The sequence below is a fragment of the Macaca fascicularis genome, chromosome 15 (genome assembly GCF_037993035.2).
Source record: "Macaca fascicularis isolate 582-1 chromosome 15, T2T-MFA8v1.1".
NCBI classification, from domain to species: Eukaryota; Metazoa; Chordata; class Mammalia; order Primates; family Cercopithecidae; genus Macaca; species Macaca fascicularis.
In genome coordinates, this window is record NC_088389.1 from 16,834,460 (window position 1) to 16,855,168 (window position 20,709).

General features: G+C 44.8%; 1 protein-coding gene across 34 annotated transcripts in view; it reads right to left on the bottom strand.

The window, feature by feature from the left end:
* The window catches only part of RALGPS1 (Ral GEF with PH domain and SH3 binding motif 1), a 309,728-nt gene that overhangs the window by 49,691 nt on the left and 239,328 nt on the right, over positions 1–20,709 (bottom strand). For 33 of the 34 annotated variants that reach the window (XR_012424392.1, XR_012424394.1, XR_012424393.1 and 30 more), the window contains 2 exons: positions 8,336–8,473; positions 5,762–5,855 (listed from right to left, as the gene is read on the bottom strand). Coding sequence is in view for 30 of the 34 variants with exons in the window: in XM_074016522.1 (XP_073872623.1) it covers positions 5,762–5,855; positions 8,336–8,473 (232 nt within the window). In the remaining 4 variants the exon portion in view is untranslated. Of the gene's footprint in view, positions 1–5,761; positions 5,856–8,335; positions 8,474–8,579; positions 8,744–20,709 lie in introns of those variants that run through there. The other variant, XM_074016529.1, reaches the window with a different exon arrangement.

Sequence of the window (20,709 nt, forward strand, 5' to 3'; positions counted from 1 at the left end):
GATCACAGTCACTTCCCTCTGAGGTCTCCAGGGGGTTTCCACAGCCAAGAAACAATGGTTAAGAAAGACAAAGTGAAAAGGACTTGAGTATGTCCTACTGTCTACTGAGCACAGATGTGTTCACTCTGAACCAGCACATTTTCTAGATGAGGAAACTGAGGAGTGGTGAGGTTAAGCAGCTTCCCCAAATTCATAGGATTAGCAAGTGGCAGAGAAGGGGATCAAACCCAGGACTGTCTGACTCTGAACCAGAGTTAGTTTTTTTTTCTTTTTTTCTTTTTCTTTCTTTTTTTTTTTTTTTAGATGAAGTCTTGCTCTGTCGCCAGGCTGGAATGCAGTGGCGCAATCTAGGCTCACTGCACCCTCCGTCTCCTGGGTTCCAGTGATTCTCCCGCCTCAGCCTCCCAAGTAGCTGGCTGGGAATACAGGCATGCGTCCCTACCCCCAGGTAATTTTTCTATTTTTAGTAGAGACAGGGTTTCACCATGTTGGCAAGGATGGTCTCGATCTCTTGACCTTATGATCTGCCCGCCTCAGCCTCCCCTTTTTTGAGACAGAGTCTTGCTCTGTCACCCAGGCTAGACTGCAGTGGCAAGATCTCAGCTCACTGCAGCCTCTGCCTCCCAGGTTCAAGCGATACTCGTGCCTCAGCCTCCCGAGTAGGTGGGATTACAGGTGTGTGCCACCATGCCTGGCTAATTTTTGTATTTTTAGTAAAGACAGGGTTTCACCATGTTGGCCAGGCTGGTCTCGAACTCCTGAGCTCAAGTGACCAGCCTGCTTCAGCCTCCCAAAGTGTTGGGATTTACAGGCATGAGCCACCACACATGGCCTCTGAACTGCAATGTTTAATCATTACACTGCACTCCCTGTCATCAGATGCCCTTAGAAAGGGACAAGGCAATGGACATGCTATGAGGACTGGCCCTCCAATATATCTTTTTAAAGCACTGATTAAGAACTTCTGGGTTAAAATGACAGAGTGAGACTAGATACCAGACTCTCCCTCCCTCTCCTTCCAAAACCAACAAAAAATTATAAAAGCTTATGAGTAAAAGAACTCACCAGGTGCAACTAAACAAGGGTAGCGGAGTAATTTAAAGCCATGAACTTCAAAGAATTACAGTCAAGGAAAGAAAAAGAGGATTCTGAAACTGGACCAAGAGTTGCATCATGGCATGGCTCCTGTCAAGCCCAATGAGGGGTCTCACTGGGTCTGAGTGGGGGTCCTTATCATTCCCTCTGCTGAATGGCACCAGATGCTGATGAAATAGGTCGAGAGCACGGCAGCTCCTCTGATGGAAATGAAGGCTCCATGGGGCGTGATGGGAAACCTGAGGGTATCTCTAGGAATGGGATACAGCTCCCCAAAGAGGTGAAGGACACTCCAACATAGGCCTTTTGCCAGAACCCACATATGTGAAACAGACTGCTTGCTTACTGCCTCCACAGAGCCTGAGCCTTCTACTCCCCCAGGCTACAGAAAAGGAGAAAAACTAAAACCCCTGGACCTCCCAGCTAGCAGTAAGGGGTTCCCCTCTCACACACATGGGAGGAGGGCCAGACATCTCCCCCACCCTCATATGAGAGCCGTGGAACATCCAGACAGAGCCGCTCAAATGGGAGCCAGAAGAAAAGAAATAGTATGGCAATACAGCCAACATCCTCTTACAAAAGAAGGAAAGAACAGGTGAGCAGTGCCCAATGGCCCAACCAAGAACGCAGCCCCAGGAGCAGAGGAAATCCCCGCAAGTGCTTAGAGCAGTGGAACAACTTATTAAAAACACAAGTAAAACAAAACCTGAAAAATGAGACACTAAAACAAAACTTGAAAAATGAGATGAAAAAGGAGATTGAAGACCCAGGGGGAACAAATCCAGGACTGAAATAAGAGAGTGCTGAATGAATACCTAAGTAGAAACAGACAATCGCAGTGACAGCTGATGAACAAGGTGGAGATTGCTGCTGTTAGCAAGAAGCGAATGGATATGACGGGCAGAGAGCATCCAACACGGATTCCTGGAATCCCTGGAAGAGAGAAGCCACGAAATGGCACAGAAGTAGTCAAAGATATGAACAAAAGGAGTTTTTCTGCCATGAAGAAAGATGACGACACCATGGTCTGGGGAATCTGGTACAGAACCCTCTACTCTGAGGCATTCTCTTATGAAGCTTTTGAACTTTAAGGAATTCTTCACCTACCCGGCAGACAAGACCCTTAACAAGAGGAAAAAAACAAAATCAGCTGGGTTCATTCTCCACAGCATCACCCAGAGCCAGAGGCAATGGCACATGGCCTGCAGCACTGAGGGAGAGCAGCAAAGGAGGGCAGCCAGCAAGGCCAGCCCCAGTCCAATGCAGGCATTTCCCTGAGTATGCGGGCCCTGTGAGCACTTTTATTTTTTTGGTGGAGCATTGGTAGGGGGACCTACTTCCTGATGAAATGCAGCTAAATAAGGGACTGATTAAAATAAAGACTCCAGGAACGGAGAAGCTATGGGGAAACAACAGGTGGTAAAAACTGAATCTGTTTACAAATGGTAAACAGTAGGAATTCTGATTCCTGAACATGTTTATGTTATAGACTTGGATTATGTGGTAATAATAATATAACTAACAAAAAGTGGGAAGCTGGTGAAGTAGAGGTTAAGGAAGGGGGAGAGGGCTAATATTCTCATCTTTCATAACCAGAGTTGGCTGACACTGTTCACAATGGAAACCTAGTTAAAATAAAACTTATTGACTCACGCCTCCTAATGTTTTTCCTAACTTATTTTATTATTATTATTATTATTATTATTATTATTATTATTTTGAGATGGAGTCTCACTCTGTCATCCAGGCTGGAGTACAGTGGCACAATCTCAGCTCACTGCAACCTCTGCCTCCCAGGTTCAAGTGACTCTCTTGCCTCAGCCTCCTGAGTAGCTGGGATTACAGGTGTGCGCCACCATGCCCGACTAATTTTTGTATTTTTAGCAGAGACGGGGTTTCACCATGTTGGTCAGGCTGGTCTTGAACTCCGGACTTCAGGTGATCCACCCTCCTTGGCCTCCCAAAGTGCTGGGATTACAGGTATGAACAGGCATGAGCCACTGTGCCCGGCCCTCTTTTATTAACCTTAGAAGGCTCTTTTGGAAAATAATCTCTCTTTTGGTAAACAAATATTTATTTAAAGAGTAGCATTTTTTTTCACATTTCAGTTTTTTTCTGGTTAAATTAAAATGAAATTAAAGTTAGTATGTTAAATTAAAAATAGCCAGTGTAATAGAATCTAATTTTAATATTCTATCCTTCCATCCATCCATCTATCCATCCTTCCCTACATATATATACATTTTCTATGCATAGAAAAATGTCCAAAAGTATGTTTACTTAATGCTAATGGTCATGCTTTCTAAGTAATGGTAAATCGGGTAATTTTTCTTAAATAAAATAAAATAGAATAAAGGCTGTGGGAAATAAAGCACCGGTTGGACCTCTTGGCATAATATCTCCAAAGCGGATGGGGGAGAATGTCAGCAATGCAATGCCACCAATGTAATAACTAAGCCATTGCATCCTTGTGGGTGAGGAGCCAGCCTCCAGATGTGAGTTGGGCCACAGAGTGTGGGTCCTCAAGCAGAATCACAGGCTCTACCCATCTCTTGCCCCTTGGAGCCTGGACCTCCCTGGGAAGGAACTCCCTCAGTGGTCTGAGGGCCGGGGGTGAGAATGCAGGCTTCCTCCCTGGGTCTGTCCACTTTGACCACAACAAAGAGCCTTTGTAAAAAGCCAGGCTGACTGTTGTTTAGCATCAGGTGCTGGGGTGCTCAACGTCCTTCAGAGTAGAAGGAGTAATTACTCATGATTTGCAGCTTGTCCAAAGATTATCTCATGGTCAGAAGTATTTATAGGCCATTTTTCTCTCTAAAGCATATCAGTGTTAATGAAAAACCACTGTCTCCTTTATCACAATACCGGTGCGTAAATGGAAAATATTACCCCAGAAACTAAGTGGGAAAAATTTTGTACTGCAGGGCACTCTTTTCAGGAACAGCAAATGCTTTGTAAATAAATAAAATGAGCTTGCTTTGTGGCAAGCATAATTTTAATGGTAATCTCTGGCTTTCATCTATTGTTGTTACTATTATGTAACATCACATTTTCATATTATATTTTAACAAATTATTATATAAAACAACTAAAAGCATTATGTCTATGCTCCAAAAGAATCACCTAGGGAGCTTTGAAAAAACAAATGTTCGGGCCCCACCCGAGACACAGGGCTGGTTAGAGAGTTTCCCAGGTGACTCTGGTTCATAGCCCCGGCTGCAGACCACTCCTGTAAAGCTGACCAGTGGGCACTGCCTGAACATCCGTTCCCCTTAGGGTCTTTCCTGGTGAGTCAATTGTGGGTAATGTGGGGGTTGCTCTGTTCTCTACTTTTCACTAACTTAGATGAAGACCATGTAGTCTGGCTAATCAAATTCATGGACACAAAACTGGAAGAGATAAAAAATTTACTGGATAACAAGATTCCAGGGAATCATGGCATATTGGAAGCCATCATAAGATAAGATTTAAAAGAATACAGATGCTGCTCAACTTATGATGGGGACACATCCCAACAAACTCATCATAAGTTGAAAATATTACAAGTCAAAAATGCATTTAATACACTTAACCTACCGAACACCATAGCTTAGCCTAGCCTACCTTAAATGTGCCCAGAACACTTACATGAGCTTACAAAATCATCTAACACAAAGCCTATTTTATAAGGAAGTGTTGAATATCTCACGGCATTTATTAAATACCATGCTGAAAATGAAAAACAGACTGGCTGTATGGGTATTCAAAGTACAGTTTCTACCGAATGTGCGTTGCTTTCCTACCACTGTAAAGCTGAAAAACCATTAAGTTGAGCCATCCTAAGTCGGGGACCATCTGGGAACGTGAAGTTGACATTTAGGTGGTAAATGATTGATTACAAGATGGCTGGGACTTGCCTTAATACCAGGACATACGAAAAAGTACTGAGGTTCTTAGTCTCAAGCTGAAAATGAGCCAAGAGGACTTCCAAGCAGTATGGCAGACAGGGTTAACATGAAAAATCCTTCTTTTCCCTCCAAATACATAGAAATGCTGGATGAATTCCCAGATGCCACAGCGAAGAAAGCACTGAAAGCCTCAGCAGGGTTAGTGGAAGATGAGGCCAAAGGGCCCATGGGGTTGTTATGAGAACTGGGTCTACTCCACAGGGGCTCTACAGGGAAGGAGGTAGGGCCTTGAATACTGCAGAGAGCTGAGAGTTATAAAGAATTGTCTCATCCATGAAACAAGCTCTTGGAGATATGGCTAGAAGCTGTCTTGCCACCCAGCACTGTGGGTGGGGGAGTCACTTGTGAGAACCAGAGCACCAAGCCTGTGCCATTCACAGCTGTGGAGTCCAAGTTCATATTATCTGTGCCATGTGGGAAAGCCACACTGAGAAGTTAACACGACACCTTCCTCTGAACTGGGGGGCCTATGAGGATGGGGCAGAGATGGGTATGAGAGCTGTTCAGACATCACCACTGTGGGGCTGTGAGGTCGAAGATCACACTGCACGCATGTGCTTGTGTGTGCTGGGGCCTGGGTGCTACTGCCGTGGACGTTGATAAGCCCTGCAGGTGGCTACTCACTGGTCCCAACAAGGGCTAGGCCACTTGCAGGGACCTGAGTACTAAAGACAAAGGTGGGGCTGGGAGGCCTGACACAGGAGTAGGTGGGGACTTACTTGTAGTTGTCATCTTCCACAAACTTCTGGAGCTCTTCAATGTAGCGTACGGACTTCAGGTACTTCTGCACATGGGGCAGCGTGGTGAGGTGATCTGCAAAAGGTGGACCAAATCCAGAGACGTTAGACTCTCCCCTTCTTTAGGCCCCCAAATAAGAAGTATAGAAATCACTGATTTCAGATGCCCCTGGGATAGCGAGACTCATTCACTCTTCCAGCAGTTGCTGATGCTCTTTGGGGACTGGCCCTGTGCTGACTACTGGAACGTGGTGGTGGGGATCATCAGGCCTGGGTTCTGCCCTCAAGGAGTGCCCCCCAGATGACTAGGCCTTAGTCACCACACTCTGAGGTCACCATGTTTTTTTAGCCAGGAAGGAGGAGCTGTGCCTCCACTCAGATATCAGGGGCTGGGGAAAGATGGCTCTCTGGCCTCCAGAACAGACCAGAGCCAGGTGTCTGTGCCCTAAAACAGGTTTCCACTGGGGTAACTGGGCAAGCCTCCTATACCTACCCACCAGCTGTGTGACATGAATGCAAGAATGAATGAACAGACCCTGCCCAGCCAGGTGTGGAGGCCTAACCCAGAAGCTGGCCTAGACTGGAACTGCTGCATCCTAGGAAGAAAGGGAGGGGTCCAGGCACCTGAACATGCCTGTGCCAGGCTCTGCAGCAGGTAATTTTACAGGAGTCATCTTCGTTAACCTTCACACCTGCCTCATGTGGGAGAAACAATATCCCCATTGCACAGAGGAAGAAACTGTGGCAACCTGCACAGGTCGCATTGCTGGGAAGGGCAGAGCTGGGTTTGGACTCCAGGTGATGGGAGGCTTCTGCCACATGGTGTTGCCCATCTCTGGAGGGACTGGTGTCAGCTGCTCTCTGCAGACCTTCATAGTCACTGCACTCCTTCTGATAGGGCCACTGGGTGGGACAGAACAAGCCAAGAGGAGGAGAGGTGGAGGGAGTAGAGGAGGCCATGAAGAGGAGCAGAAAAGAGGGTGGGGAGGACCCTCGCTTTCTGGGGAGGTGCATCCAGGTGCGGCAGGAGCACCTGATGGCTCTGGCCCTTCATAGCGAGATTCTGAGCAGATCATTTTGTTTCTCTGAAGCCTCAGTGTCCTCTCTGTGAAGTGAGGATGACACCTGTTTCACAAAGCTGATGGTGGAGATGGCGCAGGTGAAGGTGAACAGTGGTGAGAGAGCATTTGCTGGGCTCTCGTGAAACGCCAGGGACTGTGCTAAGGGCTCTGCATGAATCCTATCTCCATTTTCACGCATGAGAAAACCTTCAAGGGGAGAAAGTGACTTTTCAAGAGGCAAAGCTAGAATAGGAACCGGAGTCCATCTGACCCTGAAGCCCATGTCTGCGGTTGCTCTGCTGGCCAGCGGGACAATAAGTGTCCATGTATTTGTGTTGGAAAGGGCCTGGGCCAGGCGAACCCTGCACTGGGAATACAGGTGCCTCCTACCCTTCCTGTCAGAGGAAAGCTGCCCTGAAGTGTGGGAACCCCCACCCTACCTGGGGATGCTGTGCAGGGGCTGGTGAGCAGGGCTCTTGCTTCGGTGAACCCACCCTGGCTTCCCCGTGACATTCCCAAACGGAGGCTGTGGATTTTCTCACACCCTATGCACAGCAGGTGAGGCCGGGTTCCTTCCTACCATCCCCCTTTGGTGCTTCCAGACTTTTACTCCTCTGCCGTCTCGTGAAAGCCTTGCTCCCCAGAGGCAGGTGCCTAGAGCCCCACACCCCATGCACCACACCCCCTTCACGGCTGACTGTGGCTGACTGGCCGCCTGCTCATCAGTGCTAATTCCCAGAAGACTTGAGCACCTGGCTCACAGTCAAGCTCCACACCCCAAGTCTGCCATCTTCTCGGGTAAAATCAATCCCCACATGGATGGCCCATCCAGCATTCTGGCATCATCTCCAGTGATTTTCTCCATCCCTCTTACACACCCACCATCATGGGCACACTGTGGATCTGGCCACGTGCAGCAGAGTGTGGCCAAGTCCCTTACTACATCGATTCCCTTCTCCTAGGCCCACAGCTAGATTATATTTCCTAGCCCCTGTCAGCAAAAGTGGCCTGCACTGGCCACTAAAACCCTGGCCCATAAAACCCACCCTTGTATTGTTCTCTCTCATCCTGCACCTGCCAGCTGGATGCAGTGGAGGATTCTGAGGCCATGGAGATGGCAGAGTCACAGAAGAAAGAAGACTGATCCCCGAATCTGCTTGGAGGAGAGCTGCCCAGAAAGCTCTTCATGAATGAATGACCCAGGAGCCAGAAAGACCTGGGCTCTGCCACTCACTAGACGTGAGATTGTGGATGGACAAGTGACTAAACTGTATTCAGTCTCAATTTCCTCACCTGTAATACAGAAATAGTAACACCTAGTTTGCACAGCTCTTGAAGATCAAACCTATGTATAAAAGGATCTAGTACATGTTTGATGCTCAAGATATTAAAAGGAAGAACTTTGTAATTCTTTTTCTGGTTTCTAGAGCTTTCTCACTGATAGGACCCAAATTTCAATGAGGCAAGATTTCACAATTCTAACAAGGGTACTAACCATAGCTGCAGGAAACTTGTAAATCAGCAATTATTCGAAGAATATTGTTCATCTGATTGGATCTTTGTTCGTTTTCCATGATGCTGCCTGAGGCAGGATATGCAGAATCAATGTAGATTAAATCCAGAAGATAGATTCCTAAAATTAAAGAAGATATTTCATGACGGAAGGAGCTTACCACAAACTAGAACCAAATAGCACAAAACAGTACTGATCTGCTAAAAAAATATAAAGGATGACTTACGGAAAACTGAGATAATCTTTGGACTTTAATTCTAATCCTGATTACTAATTTTTTCACACAGCACTGCCCAACTATAAATCAAACATCTGAGCAACAACCACAATGTATGCCGGCAAGATTTCAGCGTTTCTACTTCAAATACTCTCCAGCAATAAGGCTTTTACCTGCAACCCAACCAGAAAATAACAGGACATGAAAGGGCTGAGCACTTGTGTCTCTTACCAACTGCTGAAGTTTAATAGGTCTAAGGTGCCATGTCCAGGAGAACACCCATTTGGGCTGAATTCAGTTTTTCCTTTATTTGCCCAGCTGTCTGTCTATTTGTCTGTCTGTTCCCCCACCTCCACCTCACCATACATTAACTAAGAAACAAAAGAAAAAATTTAAAAAGTAACGGCTCTCAGTACAAAGGACTAAAGCTAGAGAATTTGGCCAATGGTGCTTAATAAGAAAATAAGATGTGAAATAAAAATACCGCTATGTTACAGAAATAGTAACATCTAGTTTGCACAGCTTTTGAAGATCAAACCTATGTCTAAAAGGATCTTAATAGGATCCATCACAGGCCAGTGATAAGCTGGGGGGATCTGAGGACAAACTGCATGGCTGGGGAAGGGGAAGGGCTGCTGGCTATGCAGCCACTACACAGTTCTTAGCTGGCTGACTAGCTGCAGGGCCGAGCTCCAGACCACCTGGAGATCTGCATGGGCCAAGGATGGAACATCCTTTCAGCTGCCCTCCATGAGCACCGCTATTGTGCCCACCACACTGGCAGAGTTGGGCAGGAGAAGTGACATAAAGCAGAATTCAAGGCAGAAAACATTAAGCAAAGCAAGGAAGAGGGCTTGCTCTAAAAAACAAAAGTCCAGGTGATCGAGAATATCCAATGGTTACAAATTTCTATGCATAAAGAAGTAACACATCAAATTATACATAGTAAAAAAAAAGTTAGAAATGAAAAGTGAGTTCAAGGAAAACACAACCACAGAGGGAGGCTTTGGTATATCTCTTCCAGAATTTATGTAAGTATATATGTATACATCATACACACACATATATATACACACATATATACATACATATATTGATGCAGTGATATAGTATTACAGTAACAAAGTTAACAAGCTTGGGGCAGAGCATGGTGGCTCATGCCTGTAATCCCACCACTTTGGGAGGCCGAGGTGAGTGGATTGCTTGAGCCTAGGAGCTCGGGACCAGCCTGGGCAACATGGCAAAACCCCATCTCTACCAAAAATGAAAAATTAGCTGGGCATGGTGGTGCATACCTGTAGTCCCAGCTATGTGGAAAGCTGACGCACGAGGATAGCTTGAGTCCAGGAGGAGGAGGCTGCAGTGAGCTGAGATCGTGCCATTGCACTCCAGCCTGGATGACAGAGCAAGACTCTGTCTCAAAAAACAAAACAAACAAACAAACAAACAAAAAAATAGGCCAGGCACGGTGGCTCACACCTGTAATCCCAACACTTTGGGAGGCCAAGGCAGGCAGATCACCTGAGGTCAGGAGTTCAAAGCCAGCTAACATGGTGAAAGCCCATCCCTACCAAAAATACAAAATTAGCCAGATGTGGCGGTGGGCGCCTATAATCCCAGCTACTCGGGAGGCTGAGGCAGGAGAATCACTTAAACTCAGGAGGCGGAGGCTGCAGTGAGCTGAGATCGTGCCATTGCACTCCAGCCTGGATGACAGAGCAAGACTCTGTCTCAAAAATAAAAAATAAAAAATAAAAAATAAAAAAAATAGGCCAGGCACGGTGGCTCACGCCTGTAATCCCAGCACTCTGGGAGGCCAAGGCAGGCAGATCACCTGAGGTCAGGAGTTCAAAACCAGCCTGGCTAACATGGTGAAAGCCCATCTACCAAAAATACAAAATTAGCCAGGTGTGGCAGTGGGCACCTATAATCCCAGCTACTCGGGAGGCTGAGGCAGGAGAATCACTTGAACCCAGGAGGCAGAGGTTGCAGTGAGCTGAGATCGGGCCATTGCACTCCAGCCTGGGCAACAGAGCAGGACTCTGTCTAAAAATAATAATAATAATAAGCTTAGTTTTCTATAAATGAAAATAGTTTTTTTCAGGTACCCATGGAGTACAAAACTTGATTAAAGAAAACAGTAAGTCCTAAAAAGTAAATGCTGTATTATCTATTTTCATTGACCTTACTACATCTAGGATTTAACAATAAATACAAGAAAACAAACAAACAAACAAAAAACTAACCATTTGAAAACACACATGCATGCACACACACTCATGTAACTCTTAGGTCAAAGAAAATATAAAAAATCTGTTTGAAGAATTTATTTGAAGACAATGACAAAGAGAATACTACATATCAAAACTTATAGGTTCTGACCAAACTGGCAATCAGGGAGAAATTTATAGCCTTAAAAATTTACTATTAAACAACTAAGAATTATTACAAACATTGGAATTAACTTGGTTAATTACATAAAAGTTGTGAGGGTTTGTGCATGGCTAGATGAGCGCTGCACTAAGAGTTATATGTTCATTATCTGATTTATTCTTCTAACAACCTATTTTACAGAGAAGGAAAAGGAAACTCAGAGAGGATGTGTAACTTGCTCAAGGTCATGCAGCTGGTAAATGATAGAGACAGGAGTCGAACCCAAGCCTGCCCCCTCCAGAGTACACACTTCCTGCCGTTACAGTGGAGCACTGGTGCTAGATACCATGAGTCATTCGTCTGCTTTTAAAATAGATGCACATTGTTACGGGAAACTGTTAAATCACAGAAACATATGCTGATGCTTCTCACAGGAGCCATTTCCACTTCCTTTCTTCCTGGCGGTACCATGTTTCCAAAATTTTAATAATTAGAAATAATTTCCCTTGTAGAGAAGCTCCAAGTTTGGTGAGTTTGAATCCACAGATTTATTCTCTCTCTTCACCTTGTTTTTCTTCTCCCCTCTTAAAAATGTAACTCAGTTACCACCCTGAAGCCTCCGCAACGGCAATCCTGAACATGCTATTACTGCTTCAACTACAACAAAAAGCATCCTCTAGTGCATGGCAGGGAGTGAAGAGATGTGGGACATGGGGCAGCTTTATTCCAGACGCAATGTGCAGACCTCGGTCCAGCTGGCTCAGAGTGGCAGAGTGAAAGCTCAGCCCAGGAGCAGAGAAACTGGAGAGTAGGATGGGGGGAAAGGAAACTTGCTCCCTGGGGATCAAATCCAAGACAGGAACTTCCCTCCTGTCTCATGGGATCCTGCCACCAACCCTGCTAAGTAGGAGGAGAAAACTAAGCTCAGAGAGATTAAGAAACCTGCCCAAGGCCTCACAGCAAGGGTGATGGAATTTGAACCCAGGTCTATCAGGCTGCTGCACCCATGTTCCCACCCACTGGTCATCAGAAACACAGAGGGAGTTGCCTTTTCTCGAGTAACACCCTCAACACGAAAGGTGCACCCTATGCTGCCCTGTGAGGACAGGTGCCGGGCACTGGGCCTCCTCTTGGGTTCCTGGAGGTGGATCGCTGAGTGGTGCTCTGCAAACTGAGGCCCACAGAGTTCATAATTCCCCTCTACAAAACATGCAGATGCTCACACCTGCCTATTCCTCAAGACCCAGGAGTGTGAGCCGAGGCCATACCTGCTGAGGACTGGGTAGAGCACCCCTCAAAAGGAAGCCTTCTGGCTCCAGTGATGTGGGGAGACCTTGAGCCTAGGCAATACCTGGAAAGAACCTCCATATAAATAGCCTTTTCACTCCCACAACAAAAACCACAGCACAAGCGGCAAGTCTCCTACAGTTAATGCTACACAAATCCACAGAAATCTTTTCAGTACTGTATTAGTCCACAACAGAGATACGTATAAGCCTAAACTATAATGAAATCATAAGAATAACCACCTTCCACTTGAACCGTGTCAGGCACAGTGCTGAGTCCTACATGGAGGTGGCACTCCCCACAACTGCGCTCAGACACTTGTTTGCATCAGGCCTAACGCCTCAAGGGCAGGAAGTGTGTCTTGCTCCAGGAGCTCAATCTCCACCATCTAGAACCGAGCACACAGGAGCTGCTTGGTAAATGCTGGCTGACAAAGGAATGCATGAGTGAAGGCATACTTTATTTAATCATACAATAACCTTACGAAGCACATGTTACCCTCGTTTTGTGGCTGAAGAGAGAGCCACCACCGTCAAGTGATGACAAAGAGAGCTAATGCTTACCGAGCACTTACTGGGTGCCAGGTCCTAAACTAAGAGCTTTGCCCAGATTATTGATTCATAAGAAAAATGCTGTTGTCAGGGAGGTTTCATTGTGATTTTATAAGGGAAGAAACTGAAGCTGAGAGTGGTTACACCGCTTGTCTGTGGCCACACAGCTGGGAAGTGGCAGAAGCAGGATTTGAGCACAGGTCTGTCCAGGTTGCCTATGGGCGGTTCTTCTTTTACTCCAGCCAGACCCTCATGTATGGCAGCCAGTGAGGCAAGACAGGGGTGCAGGTGAACCCAAGCTCTGGCTGTCCCTGCCTGATTTCCCCTATGGGGTCAACACTCTCCAAGAGGGCTCATGACTCTACTGTAGCTGCCTCCCCTGTGCCACCTACCACCTGCTACTCTCCACTTCCCTCACACCCACTGTGGTCAGTCTGGTCAGCCCCCAGGTCCCATCATCAGTGTCCCATCCAGTCCTGGGGGCCCTTCCAGCTCTGCCACATGACAAGCAGCTGTGGTATAAGTGAAGCACGGATCCGTGGGGCACGGATCCAGGAGACTCGGAACCCTGGCTCTGCCACTCACCAGCTGGGTGGCCTTAGGCGAGCCTTTTTACCTCCCAGGCCTCAGTTTCCTTGACTGTGAATAAGGGTAATAACAGTGGTTTACAGGAGTCTCCCAGTCCAGGGCCTGGACCACTGAAGTACATAAGAAGCTGAGCTGACCTTACGGCTGGCCCTATTTGAAGCAGCAGCATGGGAGGAACGAGCCCAGCTGGGTTTGCCACAACCATGGATGGCGCCCAAATGCCAACTGCATGGTGGCCACCCCTCAGTTGGACCAGTGCTTGGAGCTGTCACCTGGACTGGGACAGCACAGCTGGACATCTCACTTCCTATTCCTATATACACAGAGTTACTATAGCAGATGACACTGTGATGTTGGCCTTATGAAGATGGACAGTAATGGGATCAGCCATTGGCCCTGGCTGCCTTGGGGCTGGACAGTGCCAGGGACCAGGCAACGCTGAGAGGTGCAGACCTGTTAGGGGAAACGACCCTGACAGTAACAGCCACTGTCTACTCTAGGGAAGTTAGGTATTGCTTTTACCATGGCACCTTGGCAGTGACCCTGTACAGAAGGCACTCCTGTTCCCCACCATTTTACAGACTAGGAAACTGAAGCTTAGTGAAGTGACTTGGCCAAGATCACACAGCTTGCAAGTGAGAGAATCAGGATGTGAATTCAGGACTGCCTGACTCCAAAGATCTGGGACAGAGAGCAGTGCTAGGGGCTGGAGGCTGGGGGCTGGAAGTCATTGGCTGGCACAGGGATGAGGATTACAGGCACAGAGTTGGCGGTGTGAGGACCCCTGCTGTGGCCTGTCTTCCCCCAATCCCCAGGACACTGCTGGCAGCTGGCATCTGCCCCATGGCCATGCCCACCCGCAGACTGGACCTCCTCTGAGACAGATCCCAGACCATGCTTGGGCTCTGCTCCCTCCTTCCATGCCCCACACAGGGCCTGGTGACACTGCTGTAGCTGCCACATGAGGCAGACCCACAGGGCCGGAGTGAGCAGCTCTCAGCTCGCTCTGCTACCGAAGCCCTCCGCAGCTGGGCTGGCCTCAACACAGGGCAGGTGGCCAAACCTGCTTCCTGACGGTGAATACAGACTCCCCACCAGAGGTGTCCACAGGACACCCAGCCCCAAGGAGGGAGTGCCAGGCTGACAAAGGAGGTGCTCTTCTGAACAGACACCTTCTCTGAAGCTGAGGGACACCCATGCTTGATGGCCCAGAGCCTGCTTGAAGCTGGGCGCTCATGGCCTCCCCAAGCCAAAGCCCGCGGCTGGCACCAGGGCTTCCCACAAGCCCAGGGACTCACTGCTCCCTTGTTCTCCCATCGCCACCCCGTCTCACTTCCATCCCGAGTCTGGTTTTGGTTTTTCTCATACAGCTATCTTTTTAATAAGGAAAATTCTGCTGTGTTGAGGGGAAAAAAAACCCTCTACAGCATAAAAATGTGCCACATTTCCATCTTATACTTTCCATTTTTTCTCTCTCCCTTTTTCAAAGTTTGAGATGAAAGACTTTTTTCCATGTTCTCCTGCTCTGCCTTGAAAAGATCACTTTCAAACTTCAGTATTGAGGAGGGCTGGCATCCAGAACTATACTTGTGTGGTTTGATCACATAAACTGTCCTGATAAATTCCAAATGAAATAACAGAGCAGCAGCTCATTAGGGTGTGTGTGCTCTCTTTAAGAGAGTACAAAGCAATTCCATCTACTGCATGATGAGATCTCAGCAGGCGGCCCAGGCTCCCTGAGAAGATGGGGAAGACTGTGAGTATTAACTAGCACCTGCTAATTAATATCCATCAAGCAAAACAGGGCTTCAGAACAAATCCTCATTTAGAGAGTATTCGTTTGGTGAAAGCTGTTGGATGCTTACTGTCACTGAGACAGTTTCCTTGGTCTGCAGAAGGGGGCGGGCGCAGGCAGTCACATGGCAGGTGGTCAGAGGCCACGCTTTCTGGATGAGCACATGGCCTTGTGTATGACTTGGGGTTGTGGCTCATGAATCACAAAGGCACGTGGGCAAAGTCCTGCTGTCTGGACAGAATCCTGAAGTCCAGGGAAGCCAAATCACCTCCTGGCTCCCCAAGGTGAAATGAGGACACAACTATAGATCCCCTCATGCCCTGGGGATTGCCTGGTAATGTACAGGCACAAGGAGGTAACCCACTGTTTGCAAATGTTCCCCCAGAGTGCAATGGCTGGAATAGCATGTGCTGGGGTTCTGACTGGTAGTAAGAAGGGGCATGAGGGGAGGGCATGCATCTGGTTACTATTATTGGCCTTTTTTCTTGCTGGACACTGTGCTGAGTATATTATATGTGTTAGTTCATTTAACCCTTCAATGACAATTGGGAATAGAGACGAAACTGACACTTTTTTCTGCCTAACACCCACTCCCTATTTTGGAAACAGCCCTTGATTTCCTTTTGGGGAAACTGTACCTCCCACACTCATAACCCGTGTGCCTTTGGGGTGTCTGGAGCAATTCCACCCCCTTCTCTGTCCCAGGGGTAAAAACAAATTTTTAAAAATAATTATTTGGGAAAGAAAAAACACTTACCAAATAATTTAGAGATGAAAAAATAAGTTAAAATTAAAATATAAAAATTATCCACAATGATGCAAGGCCATGTAACTACTGAGAGAAAAGTCCACAGCCTCAAATGCTTATATTAGTAATTTAAAAACATTTAAAAAGTGAACTTAGTATTCATTATATAGAACTAGAAAATGAAAAAAGAAACGAGAAAACAATTTAAAATATAAAAGCATAAAAAATGAATTTTAAAAAAATCAACAGTCTAAGCAGAGTGATAAATCAAACTGAAAGTTGGTTCTTTGAGAAAATCAATGAAGTGGACAATCTTTGGTATGTATGATTGAGGGAAAAAAGGCACAGAAGAACAATATTAGGGATGAGAGAGGGGATATGATTTCAAATATGACGAGATGTTAAAATAGTGGTATGTGTAAATTTTTTTTTTTTTTTTTTTTTTTTTTTTGAGATGGAGTCTTGCTCTGTCGCCCAGGCTGGAGTGCAGTGGCCGGATCTCAGCTCACTGCAAGCTCCACCTTCTGGGTTCCCGCCATTCTCCTGCCTCAGCCTCCCGAGTAGCTGGGACTACAGGTGCCCGCCACCTCGCCTGGCTAGTTTTTTAATATTTTTTAGTAGAGACGGGGTTTCACTGTGTTAGCCAGGATGGTCTCGATCTCCTGACCTCGCGATTCACCTGTCTCGGCCTCCCAAAGTGCTAGGATTACAGGCTTGAGCCACTGCGCCCGGCCGGTATATGTAAATTTTACGGTAACATATTTGAAAATCTAGATGAAATGAATGCTCAGTAGGAAAATATATCTTCTCAAAGTTCTCAAGAAGAGGCAAAAAACTTTAATTTACTAATAAAGAGAAAAATATTAATAATGGAGAAAGATACTATTAGATCGGTGTAAAAGTAATTGCAGTTTTTGCCATTAAAAGTAATGGCAACCTAATATAATTAAATATAATTATAAATATAATTAAAATACAGTATCTAGATGATTTTAAGGAACTCACGCATAAAACCCTAAAAGAAAAACTTAATGTTACTTAAACTGTTCCAGAGCAGGAAAAATCAGAAATATCTGCAGTTCATTTTATGATTCCAGCATAACCATTACACCCAAACCTGACAGAGGTGGCATAAAAAAGAGACCAATCACATTAATAAATCAAGATGCAGAGATTCCAAACAAAACATTATCAAACGCACTGGCATGTCCTGATAAAGCACTGAGTTAGACATAGACTTCCTTAATGTGATAAAGGACACATACTAGAAAATTAAAACAATGTTCTTAATATGAAAATCCTATTAAATAGGAACAAATCAAGAATATCTGACACACTGCTGCTATCATTTAACACTATGCTGAATGCACTAGCCAATGTGATAAAGCAAGACAACAAACATGGAATAAATATTAAAGATGCACATCACAGTGTCGTTTTTGTAGGTGATATGATTAGTTATCACATTAGTGATATATTTAGACAATTTAGGATAATCAACTGAAAAACTATTAGAATAATGAAGTTAACTTCAAAATAAATATACATAAATCAATGTCATATAACAGTAATCATCAGCTAGAAAACACAATGGAAAAAAACGGCAATTTACAATAACAGCAAAACTATAAAACACCTGGGTTAGAAATCTGTAAGACCTATATGAATAAAACATATTTGGTAGAAAAATCATATGTAACATTTATTAAAATCAAGTTTACACATATCCTGGGCTTATTAATCCTTCTCTGAAGAACCCATTTTACTAAATAAAGGCACAATTCATAAGAATACAAACCTTTTATCTACATCTCTTTGTATTTGAGTTGTTGCAATGAGAAAGTAACACTTTGGTAGTTAAGGAAAACTAATTAAGTAAAAATAACTGAAGGATTGAAAGAAGATGTAAATAAGTAAGGAAATATATAATATTCTTAGATGGGAAGACACAACATTGCAAGGATGTCGATTATTGCCTAATTAACATATACATTTCATATCTGAAATGACTCCAAAGTTCACTTGGAAGAGGAAATGTATGAAAATAAACATTTTTAACAAGAAGAATGAAGAGAGGGGCTTGTTATAAAATGTGCTGTGATGCCCAGTCATTAGGCAGTATAGCATTGCTACAGAGTTAGACAAATAAACCATCAGCACACAGTAGGGAGCCCAGCAACACATACATAGAGATATAGAAATTTAGTGTACGATGAAGGTATATTTCCAATCAATGGGAAAAGGAACAATCCTTCAATAAATGATACTGAGACAAATGATTATTGATTTGGAAAAATATAAAGTTGGATATCTACTTCATTCCTAAAACAGAATAAATTACAGATAAAATTAGGGAGTTGAAATCTAAATAATACAAGTACTTGAATAAAATACAGGAGAATAATTTTATAATGCTGAGGTACACAAAGGCTGAAGTGTGACGTAAGACCCAAAACCATTAAAAAAAGACTGACACATTGGGGTCCATTTCTTAAAACCCACACACTTCTGCATGATCATATAAAACACCATACATGAAGCTGAAAGACAAATGTCAGAGTAGGAAAAATACTTGCAATTTATAAGACGGTCAATAGTCCTGATATATAAAGAGCTCCTACAATAAATGCAAATAGTGTTATAAAAGATGAGCAAATTGTGGAAGAGTATAAATGTAAATAAAAATGTGAAAGATTCCCAAGACTCAGTAATAATCAAGGAATTACAAACTAAAACAAGATTATTTTTCCCATTTATACTGACAAAGTTCATAAAAATTGATAATACTTAGTGTTGATGAGTGTGCGGAAAAAGTCACACTATACAAGAGTAACTATAGCATAAATTGATAGAAACTTTTGGGAGGAGAATTTGGATGTATCTATCAAAAATTTCAAATAATGTGGTTTTCTATGACCCAGTAATTCCACTTCTAGAAATTTACTCTACAGCAACACTACTACAAATTGGCAAACATTAATTAGAACTGTTTGTAATTTATAATTATACAAAAAATGCATGGTTTATATAAACTATTTCATATCCAAGTAGTGGAACATCACGCAGCTATGGTAAAGATAAAATATATTTCTAAGAACTGACATGTAAAGTTATCCATGATATGTTTTTTTAAGTGAAAAACATCAGGTATACCTATATCAACAGAGAGGTCACACACAGAGAATACATTGCTCAATCTGTTATCGATAGCCATCTTTGGGTGTGGAACTTCAGGATTATTTTCTGCTTTATACAATTTTATATTATTTTAACCTTTAGCTACAAATATGTACCACAGTTTTAGAAGTAAAAAAAAAAGGCAAGATATTTCTTTCTATTAAAGAAGCAAACACTTTTTTGGCAGGGAGAAGGAGAGCAATATGTTAAGCGCAAGAATTTCTGAGTGTTCTCAGCCCCTGGTTGGTCTTTAGGTTTAGATTTAAAGGCCACAGACATTGACTCCAACCTGTTAGTGCTTCCTATCCCCTCACTCATCTCCCTGCTTTTGGTCTCTTCATTTCCAGTCCAGTCTATACCCTGTGATCTTTCTCAAACCCTATTAGACTGTGCCCCTTACCCACTTAAAAATACCCAGGGGCTTTCCATCCCAACAGGCAATGTGAAAACTCCTTAGCACAGCATCCAAGGTCTCTGAGCTCTCCCCCACACTACCTTTCTAGCCTCTTCCTCCACTTCTCATGTAATGCCCCAAGTATGCCAGCCCCCTCCCTGCAGCCCCCTGATGTGCCCTCTGTCTCATGCCTCTGAGCCTCAGCAGAGGGGTTCCTCCCCTTGCCTCTGTGCCTCCTTCTCCTTCCTGGCTGCTAACTGGCTCCTCCTGGGCTCACAGGGCACACTGTCCTTTCCTCGATTACAGCATTTATCGAGGGCAAGGGCTGTGCCTTATCCATCTCTGCGTGCTCAAGGGCCCAGCACCAAGCCTAGCACAGAGGAGGGGCTCAGAAAATGGCTAGGGAAATGACTGGACCCCATGCTGAATCTTTATTTGAACATACACGACTCCCTTCAACCTGGCCTCTGAAATTCTATTGCTCAGTGGAAGGGTGGCTGTGGTTGCCAGGCACCCCACTCCACAGTCACTCTGTTAAGGCACAGCCCCACACTGTGGTATCTGTAAGCTAAATACTCATATTTCTCAGAGTGCTATAAAGGGCTTCCAGAGGAGCTAACGTCACTAAAAGGAAATGCAAGATGATTCCCCCAGTGAAAGCCTTAGAAACCTGCCTCTATATTGGGTAGAACCGAGGCTGCCCATGTGCCAAGGAAAACACTCTTGAGCTTGTCTTTCCAACCCTGGCTCAGAGATTTGCTACTGTGCACAGAAAGGCTCCCCGAACGTCCGAGGCCACCAGGATCCCGGCCAGAGAGTGAGATCACAGACAACCGCTTCAGTCGCCAAAGTATTTTCCACTTCCACCAATGCACTCGTGTATCTGTGACCACACTGTACCTAGTCTTTAAGTATAACAAAAATAATAACGGAGGCAGATGCAAAACTGTCAGCTTTATTCATTACTCAATGGAAACTGTCTAACAAAAGACAACATTCTAAACCTCAATCACCAATCCCTGCATTCTCTGGAAAACAAGCAACAGATTTTCAGAGGGTTAGCGAGATCAAAACTGATTTTCACTTTCTTAAAGCAAATTCTTTACTGATTTTGCTGAAATGAAATACTGAAAGGGTCAAGTTCCTTGGGCCCTTTGGAAGGAAAAAGGCATCTGACTGTGAATTTATTTGTGGTTTTCAGGCTCAGGTGTTTTGATCTCTCCCTG